This window comes from Alexandromys fortis, unplaced genomic scaffold (genome assembly GCF_014885135.2).
Source record: "Alexandromys fortis isolate MF-2015 unplaced genomic scaffold, M_Fortis_MF-2015_v1.1 scaffold_218, whole genome shotgun sequence".
Taxonomy (NCBI): domain Eukaryota; kingdom Metazoa; phylum Chordata; class Mammalia; order Rodentia; family Cricetidae; genus Alexandromys; species Alexandromys fortis.
This window is the reverse complement of record NW_026068112.1, coordinates 260,486-286,966: the sequence shown is the minus strand read 5'-3', so window position 1 is coordinate 286,966 and position 26,481 is coordinate 260,486. Positions and strand designations below refer to the sequence as shown.

General features: G+C 39.9%; 1 protein-coding gene across 3 annotated transcripts in view; it reads left to right on the top strand.

Moving 5' to 3' along the window:
- Otud7b (OTU deubiquitinase 7B) overlaps positions 1 to 26,481 on the top strand; it is a 53,010-nt gene that overhangs the window by 6,592 nt on the left and 19,937 nt on the right. For 2 of the 3 annotated variants that reach the window (XM_050124594.1, XM_050124593.1), the window contains 3 exons: positions 19,969 to 20,119; positions 24,321 to 24,509; positions 25,419 to 25,646. In XM_050124594.1, the coding sequence (XP_049980551.1) occupies positions 20,035 to 20,119; positions 24,321 to 24,509; positions 25,419 to 25,646 (502 nt within the window). In that variant the 5' untranslated portion in view covers positions 19,969 to 20,034. Of the gene's footprint in view, positions 1 to 19,968; positions 20,120 to 24,320; positions 24,510 to 25,418; positions 25,647 to 26,481 lie in introns of those variants that run through there. The other variant, XM_050124595.1, reaches the window with a different exon arrangement.

The following is a 26,481-nucleotide window of genomic DNA, read 5'->3' as shown; positions in this document are numbered from 1 at the left end:
GAAAACATGATGAGTTCAATTTGGGGTATACTTGATTTCAAATGGCACATGTTCGGCGAAAGCTGATTTGGTTGCCAGAGTTGGGGTGGGGCAGTGGATAACAGGGTTATCACAAAGATGCGATAGCTGTAGTTGTGTGAGGACGGGTTCAGAGAAAGCAGCACGGTGGATACTGGCAGGAAGCCCGAGTGTTAGCATTTCTTCCTGAGCCATCCCAGTTGCTTCTTCTTTCTCCTTTCCTATTTGGTTCTGTTTTCTACCCTTTGCCCCACCCAGTGTCTATTGGCTGTCTCGCATCTTACAAACTTCTGTCCTAGGTGCTGGAGCGGTGGGAATGGGTCAGGAAAAGTCTCTGCTCATAAAAAACATAAGGGTCTAATTTAGTGGTTCTCAACCTGGTGGATCACGACCCCTTTTGGGGTCGCATAAATAGATATTTATAGTACTATTCATAACAGTAGCAAAATTAAAGTTATGCAAAAGCAAAAAGTTATGAAGTAGCAACAAAACAATATTTTGATGGGGGTCGCCACAACATGAACTGTAGTAAAGGGTCACAGCATTAGGAAGGTGGAGAACAATGGGTCTAATTGAGAGATAGTAAATATAAGATGAAGTGTGGTAAAAGCTGTAATAAAGTTATGGGGTAGAGAACGGAGGCCCACATGTCATTTCTGCCATGGGTCTGCAACCACAGGACAAACAATTGGCCTCCCAATTGGAAGGGAAGGTTGAGCTAAGCATGCAGCCTACAGGAGGCTGAGAGTAGCACACTGTACGCCGAGACTATAGCTTGAATAAAAAAGTAAAGGAATGAAACAGATTTAGGTAGTGTCTAAGAAATTATGGATGGCAGACAAAATTGGGCAAGGCTGGATCATGTGGAGCTTTATCTCCTGTCAGTATGTCCATCCATCCATCCATTATTTATTGAGATGGAGTTTCATGCTGTAACCTAGGCAGGCCTGGAATTTAACTACTTAACTCAGTCTGGTCTTGAACTTATAGCTGTTCCTTTGCCAGCCTCATAAGTGTTCCTGTACAGTTGTGAACCTCCATGCCTGCCTTATGTTTATTTTGTGGTGCTGAGATTTGAACTCAGTTTTGTGCTAGGTATGTGCTCTACCACTGGCGTGCTTTAACTGGTAGTGCAGTCAATGGGGGCGATAATAAGGATTATAAGCATATGGTGATAAGTTTCAAATCCAAGAAAGGCTATTTCAGTGGTGTCTAAAGTGTATTTGAAATGAACAAGGCAAAGGGCCTTTTGGTACTTTTCTGTTTAACCAGAGCATTTTTATTGATGGAATTTATGGAGCTAGAGAATTGGAGGGATTACTATATTTTATTAATTTTCAAATTGAATACCTGAGGATTTAATCAGAATCACAGAGTAGTTTTAGTAACTCAGTCTACGATTCAATCTTGTGGCTGACCTTTGGCAGGTGATTAATAAATGTGAGGTCACCACACTGTTTGTTCTCTCTGCTGTCCTGTTTCAGTGTTTGTTTCATTCTCCCTCCTTGTGTTGTGCTACAAGACAGAAGGGCTTATTATTACCCCATCCCACTGTCATTTTTAACCAAAGGGAACAATGATATTTCCCAAGATTTGATTGAGAAAATGCTGCTTTGAAAGTACCACTTAGGAGGGACTTTTGACTGGGTCAATTAGGTGCCTAGAAGGTATTATTAGGATATCTTTTAATTGTGGAAGGAGATTGGTTTTAATGGGAGTTTGTGTGTCATTTTTTGCTGGGGAAAAACAGGATCAGATAGGGAACGTTTTCAGTTTCCTGATTCCCTTGAGGAAGTTTAGACTCTGGGAAGTGTGGAAGGATGGGTACCTTCTGATGGCCTTCCTCAGATCTTGACTGACTTGCGATTTTCTTCTGTTTTCTGAGCTGTGTCAACATCTTCCCCAGAAAAGGGCTTTGGTTTGGAAGCTGTCCACTTCAGCAGATCTGCCAATTCTTGATTCTTTCTCAAGTGGGCAAGGGTACATTTTGTTTTTGTTTATGAGTGTTGGGGGAGGGGAGAAAGGAGGTACAGAAGAACTACTCACAGCCAGTCCTAGTCTGGATTCCTCTGTAGCTGGAAGTTTCCTTGGCTTTGTTTTGGGGGAGATGACTTTGCTCCACCGGCATTTAAGTTATTTGGGAAGGTGGTTCTCACTCCCCTCAGCTATCTGATTTTGGATGGCAATATAAAAACTTCATTCTTAACCAGTTTGTCAACCCTACTCTGCCCTGTTCTAGACGCTTCTTGTGTGTACTGTGTGAAGTATTTATGACTCCAGCCTAAAATGAAACCGATCACGTGTTCTCTCGAAACAGCAGTTCTCAACATGTGGGTCGCAACCCCTTTGGGGGTTGTTGAAGGACCCTTTCACAGGGGTTGATCAGATATCCTGCATATCAGATGTTTACATTACAATTCATATCAGTAGCAAAATTACAATTATCAAGTAGCAACAAAATTTTATGGTTGGTTGGGGGTCACCATCACATGGTGGTGTATTATAGAGGAAGAATTGTATTAAAGAGTTACAGCATTAGGATGGTTGAAAACTACTGTCTTAAAAGTTTAGAGGAACTATCCCGCTTCTGAGTGTTACTATTGCATTAATGGCCCTTATTTTTGGCTTTCCTCTGTTGTGCGAGGCATCAGCCCCAGGGTTACCTTTGCATGTTAGGCGTATGCTCTGCTGCTGAGCTATATTCCCCAACCCATGATTCCCGGAGTTTGCCAGCTGCCTACCCATCCTTTTCAATTTTTTTTTAATTTTATTTTGAGACATGGTTTCTCTTTAGAGCCCTGGCTTTCCTGGAATTCACTATATAGACCAGGCTGTTCTGGAATTTAGAGATCCACCTGCCTCTGCCTCCTGTGTGCTGGGATTAAAGGCATGTACCACCACTGCCTGGCTGCTTTTCAGTTTTTCATGAGGAGCTATTTTAAACATTTAGGAAATTTTAGGGAAAAAGCCCTAACATAATTTTGAGTCCACAACTCAAATTTAAAGAATATTACTATTTTATCATATTTGTTTTAGATGTCTTACACTCTTTAAAATATTTTACAAATATAGCTGAAGTCTAACCTACATCCATCCCCCTTCCTCTTTTCAAGAAGAGACTGTGGGCCTGATAATTTCATTTTAGAGTTTATAATTTTTTCCTACATATTGTATATTCATAAACATGTTTATGTATATTGTATAAATCTTATGTAAGTAGTCTTACTATTGTCAACAGATAATACAGTGTTTGCAGTGTTCTCAAAATGGCTTTCTCAGATGTGTCTAGATGTGGATCTAGTTCATGCTGCCACTTAATCTTTAAGTTTACTTCCTCTTTCCACTCTAAAGATTCTACCAGCCGTTAAGATCTGGGTTCAGTCTTTCACAGCATCTTTCTTGTTTTGTCTCCCAGTAGGATGTGACCGACTGTAGCACTGCTGATCTGTACTGTGTTGTTGGTGCTTGTCATATAGTATTTGTATGTTCTCATCCTTTGGCTTATTTGTACCATTGGTATACCTCTTCTAAGCACGGTAAGTGCCTTAAAAACAGACAAGTAGTCCCTTATTTTTGTTTTCCTTGTGGGTCTTACCACAGTAAGCACTTAGTAACAATTAGTCATGATTAGTGATTAAATGGTCAGATTAATAAAAAATAAGGGCATCTATTGAGTTAGTGAACTCTTATTTTAATTTAAAAATTGGAGATGTCCCTATAAAAGTAAAATTTACAAAGAAACATCCTGCAATACAAAGTATATTGAAATATACATAAAGTACTCTCAAGACAAATTTCCTGCAGGGAGTCAGAACACAGTCCTTGGAAGTTGTATCAGAAATGGATAGGCGATATCATCGCAGTGGGGAAACTCCTGGGAATTGATCCTGGTGACTTCTGATCCTTGTGTGCTCCTGTGGCCAGACTCACTTCAATAGCTATCAGATTCTGCTTTGTCATCAAGGTCTTGATATCCTCATTAGAGATGAATATTACACACACACACACACACACACACACACACACACACACACACACACACACACACACACACACACACACCCCAACCTCTGTTTACTTACTAAAGGCTGCTGAAGACCAGGAAATTTTGACCTAAAGAAGAAAACGTGGTACACACGTTCCTATATACATGTATACAAGTATTTTTAACCATGTCTCCCACCTCCAGCACACATTCTTTTTTATTTATTTATTTGTTTGTTTAGGTTTTCGAGACAGGGTTTCTCTGTATAGCTTTAGAGCCTTTTCTGGAACTAGCTCTTGTAGATCAGGCTGGCCTTGAACTCACAGAGATCAGCCTGCCTCTGCCTCCCAGTGCTGGGATTAAAGGCATGTGCCACCACCACCCGGCCAGCATGCATTCTTACATACATGTGTACATGTACTTTTAGCCATGTCTCCTCCCACGTCCCGCTTCTCAACTTTTTTTTTTTTTTGAGATAAGGTCTAACTATGTGGCTCGCACTGGCCTGTTCCAGAATTCACAGTCCTGCCTCAGCCTACCCGCTGTGGGATTACCAGAATTATTTTTGTTGTTTTTTTGAGACAGAGTTTTTCTGTGTAGGCCTGGCTGTCCTGTAGACCAGGCTAGCTACTAACTCAGAGATTCATCTGCCTCTGCCTCTGGGAATAAAGGCATGCCCCACCACTGCCCAACTTGCTTGCTTCCTTTCTCCCTCCCCTCCTTTTTTTTTTTTAAATTGAGGAGGCCTAGGTTGTTGGTTGGTTACACATCTTTAATCCCAGCACTCAGGAGGCAGAGGCAGAGGCAGAGGCAGAGGCAGAGGCAGAGGCAGGTGAATCTCTTGAGTTCTAGTCTAGCCTGAACTACAAAGTGAGGACAGCCAGGGCTACACAGAAAAACTCTGTCTTAACAAACAAACAAATGAACAAACAAAATTGAAGGCAGGATGTTTCAAAAGCTACAGATGATTGTTTTAAAAGCTTCAAAGTCATACTAGTTCTGCAGCCTAAAGCCCTAACAAAACATTGTTTGGGCCTCAGTGATTTGCCCTAACCACAAGTAAGAGTTAACTATTAAGGTGACTGTATGAACAGTCAAATATTAGTAATTTTATCTACTTGAGTTTGTATGTTTAACATGAAGTTTAATTTCCTCTTGGTGTTCTGAAGCATAATATCATGAAGTTTTTGAAGTAGATAATCCCAAATTCAATTATACTGAAATGTACTTCTGAATTTTACTTCAACTACTTTTTTATACAGTTATCGTTAGGTCAAATTTTGGTGGAGTGTGTCTTTTGGATCACATGAAGGTTGTAAGGGAATGTGTGGGGCTAGAGTGGTTTCTATTAATGTCAGAATTAAGATGTTAATAATTAGGGCTACAGAGATAGCTCAGTTGGTAACTTAGCTTTGGCCAAGAAGCCTAAGATGTGCCGAGCATGGTGGTGCATGCCTTTAATCCTAACACGTGGGAAGCAGAGGGAGGTGGATCTCTGTGAGTTTGAGGGCAACCTGGTCTACAAAGTGAGTTCCAGTACAGCCAGGGCTACACAGAGAAACCCTGTCTCAAAAAACAAAAACAAAAACATAAACAAAACAAAACAAAAAGCCTGAGAACAAAACAAAAAGCCTGAGATGAAAAATATGCTGTGATTATGTACATGTAATTGTGTTGGTTTAATAAGTTTACATAGTCCATAAATGATACCCGCCCCCCTTTGGCTGTCTCCATAGGGACATTTGGTGTTGGAGAAAATTGCCTGTGGCCTTGACTTTATTTAGGAACTTGGGGAAGGAAGAGGGAAGGAGCTCTAGCCCCAGACTATTCTACTACCTTGTGGTTCCCAGAGTATTCTTAGGTTGGGAAGATGCTGAAGTCAGGGAAAGAGCAAAGAAGCAGATACTGCAGAATAGGACTGTGGACAGGAGCATAGCATCTTTCTCAAACTTTTCAAAACCTGGTGGAGGGTTTTATGGAAGCCTTGTAATTTAACTATCTCCAGCCTGTATACTAACAGTTAATTGGATAACATTATATGAAAAATATATCTGGAAAGGTCAATTTTGTGTTCTTTAGTAGGATTTCTTCCCTCCCTTCTCCCTCCCTCTCTCTTTCCTTCGGTCAAAGCTGTTTTAAATGAGTTAATCCTTTTGTGCATTCTAAAAGTATTTTTATTTTATTTATTTATTTTATGTGCACTGGTGTGCACTGGTGTTTTGCTTGCATGTATGTCTGTGAGAGGGTGTTAGATCCCCTGGAGCTGGAGTTACAGACAGTTGTGAGCTGCCATGTGCTCAATGGGAATTGAACCTGGGTTCTCTGAAGAACAGCCAGCACTCCTAACCACTGAACCATCTCTCCAGCCCCCCTTTTTTTTTTGTGCCTTTTGAATCATTAGCAGCTAAGAGCAAAGGAAAAGGAGCTTTCTTCAAGACTATGACGTTAGTAAAGCTTGCTGTTCTGTGGAGCTGGTCTCAGTGGAGGAGCTGAGGTCCAGACGTGGGGAAATGTGTGTTGACAGCTACACGTGTTAGGCAGCAAGTTCTTGTTTGCTGTTAGAGCCTGCTGTGAGCACCGGCTTCTGTTTCTTTTGATTTACCATCACTTACTAAGGGACAAGTCTCTGATGTCCTTTATTCTTGCCTGCTATTGTTTACCTACTGATCAGAGATAGAGATTCCCCATTACTTTTCTCAGAATCCTGAAAAAGATTTTGAAAATTAGACTTAAGTGTTGCTGTATCCTAGCTTCTTTCACATCATCTTTGTAATTTTTTTATAATATACTTGTTCATCATGAAAATTAAGATTGTGTAAATTTCCTTTGGTATTTGCTGACTGGTGAAGATGATACATTCCTGTCTCCTGAGCACTGTGTACTCGGCTCTGGGCAGATACACCAGAGTGATGCTAAGAAGGTGTTGTCCAATAAATAAGTAAGAGTAAGAGGATAGGTCCTGTGGGAATCCACATTCTGGGTTAAGTAGGTCTCTCTCTCTCTCTCTCTCTCTCTCTCTCTCTCTCTCTCTCTCTCTCTCTCACACACACACACACACACACACACACACAGAAAGAAACAAATGCAGACTTTGTAGCATATATAGCATCATACAGCATTTTAGAACTAAAGGAACTTTACATGTTACTATCATTTGCTAGCTGAGGAAAACAAGGACCAGAAAATTTGAATTACTTGCCCAAGATGGTAATTAACAACAAACACTGTTTGTATATTAGCTTTCTGAAAAGTTGGGCCTCCAGTATAGAGTTATATGCATCAAGAAATTAATAATTATGACTTGGGAGATAGCTCAGTTCTTAAAGTTCTTGTCAGTCACAAGCATGAGGATGTTAGTTTGATCTCTGTTACCCATATAGCAAAGCTGTCTGTGGTGGTGGTGGTGGTAATGCTGGTAATCCCTGAACTAGGGAGGGGAGACAGGCAGGTCCCTGGGTTTCAGTGGCCAGTCAGACTAACATACAAGATGCGCTCCAAGCTAGTGAGAGATCCTGCCTCAAATAAATAAACAGCTGTAAGTGAACAAATAATAATAAAGTAAAAGTGAACTAACACCTAATACAATTCTGTGGCCTCCATGTACAAAACCACATGTGTACCCACATTTGTCAGTCTGTCCACAGTGTGCACTTGCGTACACATGAACATTTTGTGAGTACTAAATATTTGCAAACAAGATAAATATTAATGCCAAGTCATGAACACTAAATACCAAGTGCGGAATCAATTCATATAGCATTCCATATAAGTATGGAAGGTAGAGGTAAAAATTTCCACTAATGAATAGTGAGAAATTTGAGTGATTTGGAGAGAAATACAATTTAGTAATTCTTATTGTGGGAAAGGGGTAGATAATAATGTGCATATTTTCAAATAGTTTAGGGCAATAGGAAAGCTTCGTTAGGTTGGTGTGGGATATTTTTCTTGGGAAGATTTCCCTCATGGGAACCTTTGGAAAACATTGATTCTAGCCAGAGGCTTTCAGCTAATACTGAATTGAGAATTAAAGTCACTAGTTTGTTTGCTTCCAGTGAGCAATGGAGCTCAGCCTGGAGCTCTCTCGACTGTCTGTCCTTCAGTGTTCTCTCTTACCGTATCATATTGCTTAGGAGGAGGTAGGTCGTGGCTAAAAGTGCAGATCAGAAGCCTGGGAAATGGAATGGGAAGTTAAAGACCACATTATGATGAGGTCTAACCACAGGCTGTTTCAGTTCTGGATAGGTTTTCTGTGCACTTAAACACTACTGTGTGCTCACAGCTGTCATGCTCAACGTGCCCTACAACAAGTAATTAGTGCTGTCTTCTTTTGAGGCTCAGCTCTTTGTATTCAAAGGGAAAGATTCCTTTGGAATTTGGACTTAAATGTATATTCTTTCTCTCAGTTTTAAAGATGAAATAATTTTTCCCTTGCAAATAGAATGGCTGCTTGGGTTAGCAAGCTGTAGGTAATGTCTTTTTGGAGTAAAGATAGGAAGTGGGTCTGAAGTCAGCTCTCGCTGGTTTATGTTGTCAGTGATTGACAACCTACATAGGTGTTCTTCCCTACAGGGAGGTGAGTACCGTGAAGCTGTTAGTACTTTTACTAGCAGATCAGAGGCTTGTATGTGGCTTTAAAATATGTAACCAGACTCATTAAGGTAGTGCTCCTTCTCACCTTCTTTTCTTTTTGGCCATGATTTTATCTACGTATTGACAGATGCCCAACGATTCAGAATAACATTTTCTGTATCACCATTTGTTATTCTTTAACTGTAAAGGTCTAGCACTGCTTTTAATTTCATCTATGTTTGCTGGGGTTTGTGGCCAGATTTCTAGTAGTAAACACCTTCCAGCACTTGGTTTTTAGGGCCCATACCCCATTTTGTTTTCTGCCAGGGTCTCTGTCATAACTTGTGACCTAGCTGGAGAAAAAAAGGAAGACGGTATTACTGTTTGATTGTAGATCCTATCCTGACTTCCACCTGGCACTTTATATCTCATTTAGTACAGTAGTCCCTTAAAGTAGCTATTCTTACACACAGTTACAGATGAATTATTTAAAATAGTCATTGCTGTTGCTGAGGCACTGCGCTGAGTACTAAACACTAAAGTGCTGAGCATACTGTAGTGAATGTCATAGGAGGTCTCTGCCAGGGTTACAAAGAGGCTGAACAACTTACCCAAGGTTACAAGAAGAGTGATAGAGCTGGGATTTAGATAGAGCTTTAGTGGACTTCAGAGAAAATGTCTGCAACCTTTATTACATTAGACTGTCATTTACATATATTGTATATATATGACAATCTTTAAATACATAAGTAAGAGAAGTATGAAAATAGCTGGAATCTTGTGAATTCCTGTTTCAAAGGCTCTTGAATACAAGAAATGTGTCTGCGCTGACACCCACCTGCCCATAACACCTTTTCTCTTTTCCCCCTACTTATACCCGGGCATAAACTGGACACTGTGGCCTGCTTTAGACCACGTGCTTTGAAGACTGGGAAGAATTAGCATCCTAGGCTTCCTGAACGTTCCATGCCCAGTCTCATGTTCTTTCTTGTCACTTGGTGGTGAGTAATGCATTAACAGTGTCATGTAGTTATTCCAGTTGGGACATTTTTCTCTTACCTAGTTCTTCCTTTTGAATATGTGACTAGGAACACTTTGGTTAGATTTACCTCCTGCAGCTCATTCAATTAGAAAATGTTTTCTGTGTTATAATTCTAGGAAAGAGTTTTGAGATGGGAAGAACATAAAGAATTGGGTGTCCTTTGCCTAGCCATGATCAGTTTTATTTGTATTCTAAGTTGATTCTTTAGCTCATGCTATACTCATTGTAGTTGTTGACCTCTGTATGTGCATTGTGCAGCAGGCCCCCTCCACTAACTGTAATCCTAAGAATTTACCTGTGTAGGTAAAGCTTTTGAGGAAAGGGCGCAGTGACACAGTTCTGTGGTTTCAGGTTCTCACTGCGGGTCTGAGCCAACTTGCCAGCTGGGTCAGTTTGGCCTATTAAGTGCATAATTTAAGGGGAAATGTGTGATTTTTATTTTGCTTGAGTTAGTCCTCCAGTTTTTTGATAGAAGTAACTTATTGGCCCTCTAGTAGAATTGAGAGTACTTATTTGCTTTTGAATTCTCGTTAAAACTGGGTTTGGTTTTTGAGATAATTTTCTATCGTTCCTTTTATGTCTTTTCTATTTTTAAAGCCAGTAATTATTACTACCAACACTACTACCACTGAAAACAATAATGGATAGTAACTCGTTCTTAAGATAGTTTTAGGGAAGAGTCAGAGGCCAGTGAGGTGTTTATCTAGTAATTGGTGCTTTTGTAGTTTCTGAGGGAGAGGGAAAGACCTTTCTTTTACAGACTTGGTCTGATGCTATATTCTTGTGAAGGGTTGTCTGGGTTACTTCTATCCAGCCTATATGCACAAAGAGTTCAACAGTTTTCTTATTTGCATCATATTTGTGCAAGCAAGTTTAACAGGACTTGTCATTTTGGCGGGGAGGTGAAAGGAGGAGAATAGACAGGGTTTTGTCTAGCCCAGTCTGGGTAGCTAAAGATGGCCCTTAATTTCCTCATCCTTCTGCCTTCACCTCTCAAATGCTGGGGTGATAGGCAGACTCCACCACATTGACCTTAGACATTTTCAGTATGTTCTTCTGAAAGCATTCATCTACATAGGAAACAGATTATCCTGAGTTGGGAATAAGATCAACCACTTTCTTCTAATACGGATCCTGTATAATAGATAGCAAACATTTGGTCCAGATCAGTGTCTGTTTGATTCCCAAAGTAGTGAGATTGAGTAAACAATGTTTTTGACTGAAGTATTTGATTAGGTATTCCATCAAAGGACTTCATAGATAACTTCAAATGATTGGTATTCTTGAAGAGAAACTTGATTGTAATAATAATAAAAAAAGCAATTTGTTCAGTACATATTGAAGATCTTTCCCCCTTTTGTGGTTTCTTTGGTCTTTGTCTCAAATTTCTGATACTTGGTATATATTTATTCAGTAAAGGAAGTTAACTGCTATCTTCCTGTAGGTGGTTTTCCTGTGCAGGGAGCTCTGCTGCTAAGTAATCACTCAGAAACTTAATATTAATTGTAAAGGTTCGGCCAGTAGCTTAGGCTTGTTACTAGCTAATGCTTACATTTAATTAACTCATATTTCTTAACTACCCTTTGCCCCATGACTTGGTACCTTCTCTCAACATGGTATTTTGTTTAGGTTTTCCACTCAGGTAAACAGGAAATGTGTTAAAGTTGGTATTTTGTTTCTGTTCAAAACTCAGCAGTGATATTTAATTAGTACAAGAGAAGTTTTATTCAATAAAAATAAGTTTGTTATGAAAAAGTAATCTAGCTTTAAACCGTCAATATAAAAGTAAAAAGAAAATATCTCTGTGATGCATAATTTTATCCCACCGCCTTGCTTTAGGTCTTAGGTATATGATGTTCTAAGTAGGGTTTCTCTCTTAGTGTTGATTGGCACACAGAAGTGATTTTGCTCTGCTGCTCTGGTATCTTTACAGGTGATTTCTTTTCCTGAATAGAGATTGCTTAAGGGTTGACTTTTAAAGTGCACATCTTTTTCTTTGGTTCACAGATGTTGAAGATGTTAAAGATGTTGTAGATTTAGCTGGGTACTGGAGGAAATTGAAAGTTAATGATATGTGATGTCAGGTAACAGCTACTGGAATCACTAGATTTATGATTTTTTTTTTTTCCGAGGCAGAATTTCTCTGTAGCTTGGAGCCTATCCTGGAACTAGCTCTTGTAGAGCAGGCTGGCCTTGAACTCACAGAGATTTACCTGCCTCTGCTTCCTGAGTGCTGGGATTCTTATGTACATAGTACAAGAGACTTATTTTTTAAGGTTTATTAATGTATGTATGTATGTATGTATGTATGTATGTATGTATGTAGACCATGTACATGCCAGGTGTCTGGTGCAGATCAGAAGAGGATATCAGATCCCCTGCAACTGAAGTAACAGGTGGTTGTAAGCCAACATGTGAATGTTGAGAGCCGAACTGAACTCCTATGCAAGAGCAGGAAGGACTCTCTAACTGTTGGGCCATCTCTCTAACTCCCCAATTTGTAAAAATTACTATGTGCATAGTTATTTTGTCTACATGTATGACTGTGTGGTTTGTACGTGCCTGGTACTAGCAGAGGCCAGAAAAGGGTGTTGGATTCCCTAGAACTGGAATTATAGGTATCAATGTGGGTGTTGGGAATCAATCCCAGGTCCTCTAGAAGGGCAACCAGTACTTAACTCCTGAGCATTCCTCCAGCCCCAATTTGCTACTAAAAGTGAAACAAATACTGCAAGAGGGAGCAGCCTATTTAAGTGAAAGAAGGCCAAAGAGTGCTGGAGACAACCCGTATTAGAGTGTGCACTTCTAACTCCATCTGGGATACGTGTGACTGTGTAGTTACTGGGAGGGATAGTAACAGCTGGGACAGTATCAATAAGGATGGATAGTATTTTTAAAAGAAAAATGAAGAGTACTTCTTGCGATTAAACAAATGTGATTTTACCATAAGTCTTCGGAGAACTGTTTGAACCTGAATCAGAATCAACACTGCTTTGCCCTTTGGGTGTCATTTAGATGTGACAAATGCCTCTGTGTATATATGTCAGCTATCAGAAAGCACAAAATTAAAAACCTTAAGGAGTATTTAGTTAAAAATATTTGGGAGGGGCTGGAGAGATGGCTCAGCGGTTAAGAGCATTGCCTGCTCTTCCAAAGGTCCTGAGTTCAATTCCCAGCAACCACGTGGTGGGTCACAACCATCTGTAAGGAGGTCTGGTGCCCTCTTCTGGACTGCAGGCATATATGCCAGATAGAATATTGTATACATAATAAATAAATATTTAAAAAAATATTTGGGAGATAGAGTCATGATATGTAGTCCAGGTTGGTCTGGAACTCACTAAGTAGCTAAGGCTTGTCTTGAACTTGAGAGTTGCATCGGTCTTTTGAATATTGAGATTACAGGTGTATACTACTATAATTTGAAACTTTTTATGATCTGTCAGTGTGTTTCACAAACAAATCTACAAAAGCTATTTAGTGAACTCTCAGTTACACACATGTAAGTTGTATTTGTTCATACAGACCTCCTTATATCAATGGGATGGATCAGAAAACAGTAAATATTTGAAACCAACAAGTAATTCATAAGCCTATTTTAAGTATGGATACATAGATTAGCACAAACATTTTAAAACCACAACTGTTCGTTAGGGGTGTGTGCGTGCGTGCATGTGCGTGCATATAAGTGTGTTATATTAAGTCTATTTCTAAGCTTTTAAAGTATAAAATAATAATAATATTGACATCAAGGATATCCACCAAAATGTAATCTTCTCCTCTTGCCTCCTGCTGTTCTTAAAGATTCCACTTCCTAACTCTTGTAGGTAAAATAGTTGCTCTGTGTTTCCTACACTAGTGACACTAACAGGTGTACACTCCTCATCCAGCTCAAATGCCTTGAAGGTGGAATGGTGTCTCCTCTTCATCGTTCGTATCCCAGCCCTTAAGTCAGTATCTAGAAGATGGTAGTTCAAGTTGGCAGATCTTGAATGAATGACTGATAGTCAAGTTGAAGTTAGAATGGAAGTGTCTAAAAGACCAACTAATAACAATGGCAGGTGCTTTTCATAGAGCCTATAGTAGCTAAATGAGTTTTAGAGATGACCAGAAAAGATAGATGCAGAACTAAAAAGAAGAAAGTGATGAGAATCTTTGAGCTGAAGTATCTTATTTGTTGTTTTGTTGTTTGAAATAGTATCTCACTATGTAACCTTGGCTAACCTGGTACTCTGTAGCTTAGGGTGGCCTTCAACTCAAGCCAGTCCTCCTCCTTCAGCCTTCTGAGTGCTGAGATTACAGGTACACACCAGTGTGCCTGGTTTTTAGGTATCTAATTTTATAAAAGGAAAACTTCTTTGTCTAATGAAGGCTAAAAGCTATTAACTGTATGTGGAAGGAAATTAATTACCAAAAGAGATTTATAAAATGAATTAATCTTATATGGATAACTAACACAGATAGTACAGTAGTTTTATTTTTCCCCTTCTATCTGATTTCTCCACCTACTAGATATTTCATAATCGATAAAGAAATGACCAATAATTATGAACCAAGTAGGGGAGAGGGTTGGTTGTTACTAAAAGTTAGAGTTGACTTTTGAGAGCTATTATGTTTTGCATTTAGTGTAGGCTGTTGATTAGTTGTTATTGTTAGTAGTGGTATATATATAAGAAAAGAAATTCAACAGTCGGTCTTTAAAGAGCTCAAGTAGAACTTTTATTTTTGTAGGCTATTTTAAAAATTAACTTTATTGAAAATACAATCTTGGCTGAGTGTGATGGTGCATGCCTTTAATCCCAGCACTCAGGAGGCAGAGGCAGACAGATCTCTGTGAGTTTGAGGCTAGCCTCATCTACATAGTGAGTTCCAAGACAGCCAGAGCTATGTAGAGAGACCCTGATTCAAAAGACAAAGCAAAATGTAACAACAACAAAAACCCAAGAAAAGAAAACCCAGCCCTATCTGAAAGGAAAAAGAAGAAAAGTATATAAATTACACATACCTTGTAAGTCTAAAACAATAGCAACAACAAAAGCCAAAAAACCCAATGCTTTAGGCACAGTAGTGCAGGCCTATAATTGCAGCTACTTGGGAAGCTGTGACAGGAGGATTGCAGATTCAGTGGTATTTGGGCTACAGAGTGAGCTCAAGGTTAACTTGGGCCATACAATGAGATCAGGCTTAAGAAACCAAACAACAAATCCCCAAGCAAAAATGAGCTGAGCTGGAAATGTGTCTCATTTGGTAGAATGCTTGCCTAACATGCATGAAGATCTGTGTTGGATTCCCAACATCACATAAACCAGGCGGCATGGATGTGTTCTCTTTAAGAAAAGGTTTCATATAGCCCAGGCCTTGAACTCTGAACACTTTTCTTAAAACACAAAACAACACCCCCCACAAAGCAAACAAACAAAAAAAAAAAACTTGAAAAAACAAGAGAAGATTTGTAGGACTCTTGGAGGGGTTGGTTTGGGAAGAGAGAACTTTGGAAGAAATAATATAGGTAGCTGTGTTGGGTATTGGTTGAATTAGTATTGTGATAAGGATTTGGGCACAAAGACAGCTGGCATTTCTCAAAGATCTACTTACTATATTAGGTATTACTTTAAAAATTGTAGATATTTGTAATACAAACAAGATATCTGAACTGTGTATTTTCCTTTTTATATATTAGGTACAAAATAGTTGTATTCTCATGGTTCCCTAAATTGTTAGGTTAGGGATTTGTAACAAGATGTGTCTGAACCTAGAGTTGATTATTTGAGTGTGGATTGAGAGGGTTAAGCAGTGAGGGTGGACTTTGTATGAATGGGTTGCCCATTTTCTTCCATCTTCTGCAGACACAGTGTGGTATAGAATAAGGACCAGGTCTCTGGCGTTCTGTGGGTTGACTTGTAAACATCTTTGTTCTGCTAATTAGTTCTTGAGTAACATTGAGGAATCACCTAATTTCTTTGAGGTTGTTATTTTCATGTTTAACAGAAGGTTAGTGATACAAATCTCGTCTCTTATAGAGTTTGGAAATTTAAGATAATGTCCAAGCTTAGGCAAAAAAGGAAAATAAAAACCTGGTAAAGCTGGAGTTAAACTGGGGGCCATGTTCCAGCCCCAACAAGCATCAGGACTTGAAAGCTTTGGCCGTGTGGTTCTGGCTTTAGAATTAAGGGTGGAAGAAATGGATTATAAAAGTTTCCTCCATACTTTAGGACAGCCAGTGAGACCAGGGATGTGTCAGGTGTCTCCCTGAATGGAGTCCTTAGAGAGGCCATTGTGTTAAAGTGTAAAGTTGAAGCCTGGATTGCTTTGGAGACTCCAAGATGTTAGAGATGCCAGAGTGATGGGACAGCTATGGAGGAGAGCTGCTAACAGGGAATGGAAGCAGCCCAAGAGAAGGAAGTGTGCTGCAGTCAGCGAAGCTGAATAGAGCTGGAGATGTGGAGAGTGTTTTGACATCAGACGTGGAGATGCAGAGTCTGGAGTTTGCCCAGCTGATTTTGGTCTTGCTTTGGTCCAGCATCTCCTCACTATGCTCCCTTCCCTGTGTGTTGGAGTGCCATTATATGTTGGAAGTATGTAATCTGCTTTTTGATTTTGATTTTTATAGGTGATTGCAGTTAAGAAATTGCCATGCATCTCAAAAGAGACTAGACTTTCAAACATGTTTGAGACTGTAAGAAACTATTGGGACTTTTGAAGTTGAACTGAATGCATTTTTCCATTATGATACGACTATTAGCCTTTGGGATCTAGGCAGTAGAATGCGGTGGTTTGAAAGAAAATGGCCCCCAAAGGGAGTGGCACTGTTAGGAGGTATAGTCTTGTTGGAGGAAATGTGTCAGTGAGGGCAGGCTTTGAGGTCTCTTTTCTTAAGCTTCACTTAATGTGAGTCAGTCAACTTCTTGTTGCCTGCAAGATGTAGGACTCTCAGCTCCAACACCATGTCTGCCTGCACGCTGCCATGATCATAATGAACTAAACTTCTGAAAATGTAAGAGAACCACCACCAATTAAATATTTTCTTTATGAGATTTGCCGTAGTCATGGTATCCCTTCACAGCAATAAAAACCCAAACTAAGAGAGACCATATGGTGATAGATGTGGAGGGCAAAGTTCGGTTGGCACGCCAAGGGTAAAGTGAACTCCAGGCAATACTTTGCAAATGAGGAAAGAGCTCACCTGCTGGACTAGCAGTTCTCTGCAAAATGATTGAGGATGACAGTCATGATGTTGGGCCACAACAAGTATTTATGTGAAGTAATGATTTAATATTTTCCATTGTAAAAAATCCATCATTCTCAGGAGTTAATTTTGTTCTATAGGACAGAATAAGAACCATTATATGAACAGTACTGGGGGAGGGGTCTGGTGATAGACTTGGCTTTTGTTTAGAAGAAAACAGTTTATAACAGTTGGAGCTGAAAGCATTGAGCTCCCTATCAAAGCTTGTATTCACCGGGAAATGGATGACCTGCTAGAGATGTAATAGAGGAGTCCTTGCACTGGTCTGAGCAGTTGGTGATGGCCCCTTTACTAGGAAACTGGTTGATTTTGACGTTTGAATCTGTCTATACATATAATCAACAAAGATTTGAGTGCTGCCTCCCTTTATTTGAAAAGTTGAAGGTTAGTGTTTTGTTTTCTTGTTTGGGTTTTTCCTTCCTGTGTGCTGAAGCAGAGTCTTTGCCATTGGCTTCTATATCCCCATGGAATTTGAGAACCTTTAGCCAGGTGTGGTGATGTAACAAGAGCTGCTGTCCTTACCTGTTGGGCAAAGGGCACAGTCCATGCCGTGTACCTGGAGAATCAAATACAAGAATGTGCTGCCAAGAAGTTTGCTTTAGTGCTTCACATTTTTGCTGAAGAGCCAGTCTTTCCAGATATGAGTTATTTGTTTATCTTAGATGTTTGGAAATGAATGACCTACCTTCTGTTACCATGTAAGATCTCAGATGCCATAGCACCAATAGTTTTCATTTGCTTCTCATGCTCAGGAGCCTGAATCTGGCTGGAAATTGTCTGCATGCCTGTGGCTTAGTCAGGTCTTCTCCTTTCTGCTGAGTGCTGTTTGTGTTTTCCCCCATATCCTCTCAGAAGGTTGTTAAAGTGGCTTGCCTTGTTTTGTTTCTTTACTTGTCTATCATAGCTCTCATAGCTCTGGCTCTCACTCTTGTAGACCAAGCTGGCCTTTCCTCACAGAGCTCTGCCCTCTTCTACTTCTGAGTGTGGGATTGAAGGCCTGAGCCACCACACTCATCAGTCCTGTTTTATCTTTTAAGAACAGAGATTGAAGTTCAGTTTGGAACTAGGTTCTTGATTTTGCATTGTTTATATGTTGTTACTGGGCAGTGCCCATGTCCTGTGACCAAAGTGCTGAACACCGTGGGCTTTGGACAGAATTCTCATGTGCGCTAGGAGACGAAAAGCCTTTTATTCATCTATGATTTCTGAAAGCATTTACTTTTTAATATTTTTTGAGATAGGGTCTTTCTTTGTAGCCTTGAATTCTCAATCCTCCTGCCTCTGCCTCTTGGGTGCTGGTATTACAGACATTACCACTTGCCTGCCTTGAAGTTAAGTTCTTAAGCACAGATTTCAAGGGGATTGGGTCACTGTTTAGAAAGCTTGGTCAGAAGTTCTTCATGCAGTTCTGGGTTAGTGGGAGGTTAATAACCTCAGAGGAATGCTGACTTGGTGCTTAGTATATTGAGGCAGATGAAGACGAGACATTTGTTTACACTGAGTTTATAAAGCAGGTATTTATTACTCCTGCAGTATTGTAGATATCTTGCTAAATGTTGGCCTGGGATAAAATAAATCATGTCCTGTATCCACTGACTTCTTGTGTTGTTAGAGCACTAAAAGAAATAATAGTTTCCCTTTCTCAAAAAAAAAAAAAATCAAAAGAGCTACCTACCACCATCAAGACAATGAGTTATCAGGTTAGAGAGTTAGAATTTTTATAACCCACAATATTTCTTATTTGCCTTACAATATTCAAGGAATGAAGAAAATTGGGATCAGATCACGCCACTAAACAAGTTGTATCCTGGGACAGAAGCGGGGTGAAGAAAAAAATGCCTGGGAGTCATTCTTAGGCTTTAGGTGTAGGAAGACTGTTCCGTCTGAGTCACCTGTTGTTTTCAAGAATTCTGGTTTTGGCTTTTCCAAAAAGATGGAATTAGTGGGTGTAGTGGGCAGTGGGTACCTGGGCATTTTATGAATGAGCCACCTTCTCCAGACCTGGTGAATTTGGTCAGAGGTTGTTCTCCACCCTATTTTTGCTTTCTCAGCTGGTACTGTTAACCACAGAGGAATGTTGGCTTGGTGCCAGGTGGTCAGGTCAGAGACATAGTTTCTGCTAAAGTCAAGTCTGAAAGAAAGGATTTTTTTTTTTCAGGTAAACTTACCTAGTACTCATCTATCCTGGAAGGAGAAAAGCATTTCTGATTCTGCCTGTTTCCTGAACTCCTGAAGTTGCTTTTGTGATGAGCCTTGGGCTCTACTCAGATGTGTAGAATAGCTTGCTGTTTTATTTTCAGTAGTTCTCAGTTTTTACTTTACACTTCCTGTCTACTCAGCCAGCAAGGGAATATTAGTCAACCCTGAACTCCTCTGCTGTGTTGTACTCATGTGTTTAATAAGAGTCTGTTAAGGGCCAGTGTGCCATGTGTGTCAAGTGATTCGTTCTGATGATACATCAGGAAAGAACACACACAACTTCCTATTTCCCAAAACTTGGCGTATGAAAATCAAGAGAGCTTAGACAGGGAGTGATTAAATTAACTTCAGAGGAAACCCAGGGCATGATGGCATTCAAGATGCTGAGGCAAAAAGACTGTAGAATAAAGCATTGTCTCCAAAGTAAACTAAAACCCTTAATAATAAATATATTTCAGAAAAGAAATGAACATGGGGCTATGTTAGGAAACGTTGCAGGCTAGGGAGCTTTATAGGGCAGCATTCTGCTGCCTCCTTCCTTTCAACTGGAGAAGCAAACTTGATGCTGGGGTGGGTATAGAGCACTTGCGCAGCATATTCAAGCCCTAGGTTTAATACCTAGTGCCTCTTTCAAACAAGCAAATAAAATAAATAAATAAATAAATAAATAAATAGCGGAGAGAAAGCTTTGTTCATAGTGGTTTGTGGTTATTGTAGGCAATAAGACGTTATTATTGTTAATGAGGAAATTAGGTGTGATTCTTCAAATAATTTTAAACTTCTTTATTTCAAACTTCAACTAGAATGAAGGAACCAGAATAGCTTCCCATTTAGATAAACCTGTTGGAACTGGGCTGGGGTGCTGCTGTTCTAGGCACTTGAGCCTTGTGTGCTTTATCTCCTTCTCAGGGTCAAGCCTGGATTTTGATCTATGCTCTGCTCACACCCTGCTGCCTGAGAGTACCTGATGATCCCATGACCCTGGACATGGATGCTGTCCTGTCGGATTTTGTCCGTTCTACAGGTGCAGAGCCAGGGCTGGCCCGAGATCTTCTGGAAGGTAAGGAGAGAGTGAGAAAGAGAAAGCAAAATGCCATATTTACTAGGAATATTTAAGGTGATCAAAAAAATATTCTGTATACCATAGACCTCCATTTAAGTTGCTTCTTATTACCTGCTTGGTGTGCCCAACTAGTTTTAAAATCCAAAATCCCTTCACCTTGTATGTTTTTGAGAGCGTTCTTCATGAGTTTATATTCAGATAATCCAAGAAGAAAGTTAAATTAGCTCACTAAAATCATAATCATAAGTAAAATCACTTATGTGTAGAGGCTCTAGCCTCTACACACTTGTCTATACACACCACACACATGCTTTAACCTCTATACATACTTTTATGCACACACCACACACACACATATACTACACGCAGCACAACAGCACACTCAAAATTAAGAAAAAAATTAAAAATGAAATCATCTTCTTATAAAATGTGCAGTGTGCCTAGCATATGCCAGGTACTTGAGATGTATTTTCTCAACTACCATGCTATACCTTTGAAACAGAGGTTCAGTGAAGCTACATAGGATTTGAACCTTGACAATTTTTTAGAATGTGTCTCTTAATGATTATGTTACAAATTACTTCTTATATGTTATAAACACTTATGTTATATAAAAAAAAAAGCGCTGAGCGTGCTATGAGAGTGAAGATGGAAATCTGGTTCAGGTCTAGAGTTTGGAAGGCCTACCCAGGAGAAGTAGTTACAGACAACCCTAAGAGTAGAGAGAGATGGATGTAATGTAAAGAGAAATAGTGAGAGAGATGAGAGAATGATTGGGAGCTGGTTAGGTGGACAAGAAGCAGAATATGGAGCCTTTGCTGGCCATAGTAAGGGACTTCTATGTTCATTGGAAGTGAAGTTTTTACTAGAATAAGAATAGTTTTTCCAGTTTCAGTGTTGAAGCTATTCCAATAGGATTGTATTGGAAGGTGGCCAATGATAAAACCAGCTAAGAATTGCCGTCGTTCACGTGAGAGACAATGGTGTGGGCGAGAGGGGGAGAAGCTGATGGATTTAGATTATATTAGTAGCTGGAGAGATAATTCAGCAGTTGAGCATTTGCTGCTCTTACAGAGAACCTGAGTTCAGTTTCCAGTACTCACATAGTGGCTCATAGCTTTATGCAACTTCTGTTGGCTTCCTTGAACACCAGGGAAGCATGTGATACACACACATACATGCAGACCAAACATATATACACATAAAATAAAAATAAGTGACTTTTTTAAAAGGTACAATTTAGAAAAGAAATAAAGAACTTTGATGTTGTCTCCTTCTTTCTCATGCTGTTTTTCTTTAAAAGTTAACTCTTTCCGAGGCATAATGTCACATAATCACAGCACTCAGGAGAGGCAGGAGGACCTCTGTGAATTTAAGACTAGCCTTGTTCTTAAATCAAAACAACAAAACATTAACTTTGGTTGTAGTACAAAGAATAAATTAGAAAAAGATTAGGAGCAGAGAGACTTAGAAAGTCTTATTAGAGAGTCTCCCTTTCAAAACACCAAAGACAGGCTGGAGAGAGGTTAAGAGCACTGGCTGCTCTTCCAGAGGTCGTGAGTTCAATTCCCAGAAACTACATGGTGGCTCACAACCATTTGTAATGAGATCTGGTGCCCTCTTCTGGCCTGCAGGCATACATGGAGGCAGAATGTTGTATACATAATAGATAAATAAATCTTAAAAAAAAAAAAAAAAGGATTTGAGTCAGGGCAGAGACAATAAGAATAGACAAGAAGGAATGGATGTGAGAGATATTTAGACCCTGAGGATTAACTGCGATAGTTAGGGAGAAGAGAGTGTGAGGAGCTGAAACTGAAGGCTTGGGACTTTCAGGGATTGTGATGCTATTACTTATTTAGGGGTCACATGAGGAAGAGAGGGCACACATGTTTTGGGGTGGAGATGGTTGGCTGATGGTTTTAAGGTACTTTCCTGACAGTTGGAGATCCTGTTCTTAAAACAGGCTATAGATTAATAGATGAATCGATTTAGGGAAAATACTCTCCATTTATTCAGCAAATATTTGTTGAGTCTCTTCTAGATGCTAGGTATTATTTTGGATGCTTGTGCCAAACAAAAGTTCCTATCCTAATGTTGCAGTTGGATAAACAGTAAACAAGTATGGTAGAGATACACATTGTAAAGTATGTTCTAGGGTATGGAGTGCATTTGGGAAACTGAGCAGAGTGATGGAATGCATGTGATTTTAAACTGGGAAGCCAGCGTAGGACTGACTAAGAATGTGATATTTGAACAGATACCTAAGTTTACAAAGATTCAAATATGTAGATACACTGGAGAAAAGTCTTCTATGCAGTAGAATAGGCAAGAGAGGCCTTGGTGGGAGCAGTCTTGGTATGGTCTAGGAACAGCAAGGAGACCAGAACACGAGTGGAGACTAGAACAAAGAGTGAAGAAAGAGAGTTGAAGAGTGTTAGAATTAAGTCAGCAAGCATGGTTAGAACAGAGACTGTGGCAGCAGTAGTAAATGCATGTGGGAATCTGCATACAAGATACTGTTGTAACGTGCTTTCGACTCGCTTAACCTTCAGAACAGCACTGTGCTTCAGGCACAGCATTGCATGACTTTTTTCTGGGGAAGGATATTTCTATCCATCCCTGATAGAGGGAGCAGATTGTAAAAGCCCCCTCAACCAAGATTAGCTTGCTGAACCAGAACTTATTGAGGTTACTTTTAGGAGCATGGGTAGCATGCCAAGCATGTGGAAAACTGGACAGCTATACCACCAAAAAGTCTGTCTTTGAACCAATTCTTAAATTTGTATATATCCTTGAGCAGAGGAGGGACCTAATGAACGCCATTAATCTCATTACTATCTCCCTACTAAGGGGGAATTAAAAAAAATTGGTCTTATTTTATGTCTGTGTGTGAGTGCCTGACAGGTATGTATACTATGTGCATGCCTAGTATCTAAGAAGGCCAGAAGAGGGTGTCAGATGGCAATGATCATATCCAACCTGGAAGAAATGGCTACACAGCATGCTAGTATTATTATCTACATTTTCATAAATAAGTAAATTATAGCACAGAGAAAAGGCTAGGAAATAGGAGAGGTCATAGAAAGTCTCGAATAGTGGGCAAAGGAGTAGTGATGAGCCATTACATAAAGATTTTGAACATAGAGCTAAAATGGTTAGATCAGTGCTTTAGAAAAACAAATCTCATGGGATTTCTTGGGTAGATTGGAGGTGTAGGGTACTCAGTGAGAAGCTAACCCAAGGCTGCAGCAGCTAGAGTGCACAGGTGCAAACAGCCAACATGTATGAAATAATTTAGCTGCAGAAAACTGCGATCGAGTCTTTGAAATAGAGAGCTGTTTGTAAAGCAGGAGCAGTGCAGCACCTTTTGGTGCTGTGATATCTAGAAACTCTTCACTGGACAGTTTCACCATTAGGTGGCTTTCAGACATCCTAGAATCTACCTCAGCTAATGAGCCCGATGCAAACTAACTGTGACTTTGAACAAGTCATGGTACTTCTGTAAGCTTTGTCTCATTTATCCTAAAAGGAATTTCATTTTAGTGACTAAGTCTCTGAAGAGCCCTTTGAGTTTAGAGACAAAGTATCATTATATAGTTTACATAGGAAATAGACAATAAAGAAAATCAGTACTTCAGATTGAAGAAAATTAAAGTAGTTGGATAAGAAAGTTGATAGAATTGTGGTGTGTATTATTAGTATGTTCTTACTTGGCTCATTTATTTATTTGTTCATCTATAACTATATCTCTATCTATCTATCTATCTATCTATCTATCTATCTATCTATCTATCTATCTATCTATCTATCTATCTATCTATCTATCTGCTTTTTCGAGACAGGGTTTCTCTGTATAGCTTTGGCTGTCCTGTATAGATCAGGCTAGTCTCTCACTCCAAGATCCGCCTGCTTCTGCCTCCCAAGTGCTGGGATTAAAGGCATCTGCCACCACTGCCTGGTATTACTAGGTTTATTTTTGATATGAGGTGTTTTGAAACTGAGTCTGAGGTAGACCAGACTGGCTTTTAAATTCTTTGATCCTCCTGTCTCACCCTCTTGAGTTCTAGCATTGTAAGCTTGTGCTGCCATACCTGGCTTGCTTGGTTGTGCTAGGGTGGTTAGAATGGTCTTCCTATGTCTCTCTTCAGTTTCATAATACTCTGGGTCTAAAATGGTATTTTTTTTTTTCTATTAGGAAAGAACTGGGATGTGAGTGCTGCCCTCAGTGATTTTGAACAGCTACGCCAAGTCCATGCTGGGAACCTGTCCCCACCCTTTAGTGGAGGGAGTAGTTGTTGTAAGACCCCTGAAAAAGGGTGTTCTGATAGAGAACCCACTCGCCCTTCTCGACCGATCCTACAGAGACAGGATGACATCGTTCAAGGTATTGCTTGAACTGAGTACTAAGCTTTTGCATGTGGATTAGGAAGAGTTTGTGTGCTCCTTTAAAGGTGTTTTCATTCCTTAACTCTCTTCCCACCAAATCCAGCTGGTAATTTGTAGCTAGCTATATAATGGGCTGAGACAGTTCTTGCTTGCTTCACATCGACAACTGCATAGCATTAGAGCTCCCATCCCCTGTGATAATCACCCATGCACTTCAAGCTGTGCAAATACATACTATTATACTGACAAATTTTGCTCATAATGTTACATGGGCTGGGGCATTGCAGGTGCCATGTACTTAAAACATATGAAATGATTTGGGGATGCAGTTTACATTACTGTTTTGCTCTCTGGCATATTAAAATTTGACTGTCTCTATAATTTATGATAAATATGAATACTAATAAAAGTTATAGTAAATAATATAGATGTTGGTGATGACACTGTCATTTTCTTTTCTGTAATGGAAATCTTTTCTACATCCTCTAAGACCCTAAGGATTACTAGAGTCATTATTTGGCTAAATCCAACCAAATGAAAGCCCATTTCTCTTACTTGTTCTTCTTCCCACTAGAAAAATGACCCAGTTGCTAAGTGAATGACTCACACTCGTGTTGAAAAATGGGAGTCAAAGATGAGGTCATAGGAAAAGGAAAGTCAGGGAAACCCCAACAAGGTTAGGTGAATGTGTTTTTGTACTACTCTAAGTATCTACAAAAATACCATTTTGTATATTCTCCCCTTTGTGTTTGGCTTAAGAAAAGAAATACCATGAGGTTCAGAAGTAGCTGGTTAGGTACAGTTTTTCCTTGACTGGAAACTGTCAAGTGCTCTTACCACCTTCATCTGTGGAGAGTTCTCAAAATGGGTTGCATATATTCTAAGGTGACTCCATTTCTCATTGCAGAAAAACGCCTGTCTAGGGGCATCTCCCACGCCAGTTCCAGCATTGTTTCCCTGGCCCGGTCCCATGTCTCCTCCAATGGTGGGGGTGGGGGGAGCAGTGAGCACCCCCTGGAAATGCCCATCTGTGCCTTCCAGCTTCCAGATCTCACTGTGTACAAAGAAGACTTCCGAAGCTTCATAGAGAGGGACCTCATTGAACAGTCCATGCTGGTCGCCTTGGAACAGGCAGGTCAGTGGGTGTTTCCTCTTCAGCGATGTCTCCTCTAGTCTCTGCCTGCAGCCACAGAAAGGGGCCAGTCTTCATCAGCAACCTCTTTTTTAAGTGTGTTATCTGATAGTTGTCAGAGATAGGGGTCAGTCAGATACGTGTCCTGAGATAATGAATGAAAATTAGCCAAGTGTGTGGGGAGGGGCAGGAATAAACATGAGATACTTTGGAAAGTTCCTATTTAATAGAAGGGAAACCAGATATGTATGTGAAGGGTTTAGTAATTGATGCCCCCAAATCAACACATGAACAAATATGACTGATTATAATTGGCCATGGAGCACCTTTGCAAACACAGAGGACCAAGGCTATAGATGATGCACTGAAAGTCACATCTATTTACCTTTACAATTGAGTTCATTTTAAATTAGCATTAAAATTAGTTTGGGTCAGCAAGATAGCTCCGTGGATAAAGACATCTGCCACCAAGGCTTGATGACTTGCATTTGATCCTTGGGACTCACACTGTGAAGAAGAAAACTGACTCCCACCGGTTGTCTTCTCACTTCCACACAGGTGCTGTGACATGCACACATGTGCCATTGCTTACACACTCACACACTAAGTGTAATTTTTAAAAAATTAGCTACTGTAAAACAGTATGGTAGTTGGCGGTTCTGGGAAGAATTTATGTGTTAGAATATCCTCATGGTGGTTGTGGAAATTGAAAAAGGCCAGGCTTAGTGGTGTGTTCTTTTATTTAATCTCAGCATTCTAGAGACAGAAGAGGCCCATCTGATCTACCTGGTCTACGCAGCAAGCTCTAGGCTAGCTATCACTACCTATTGAGACCTTT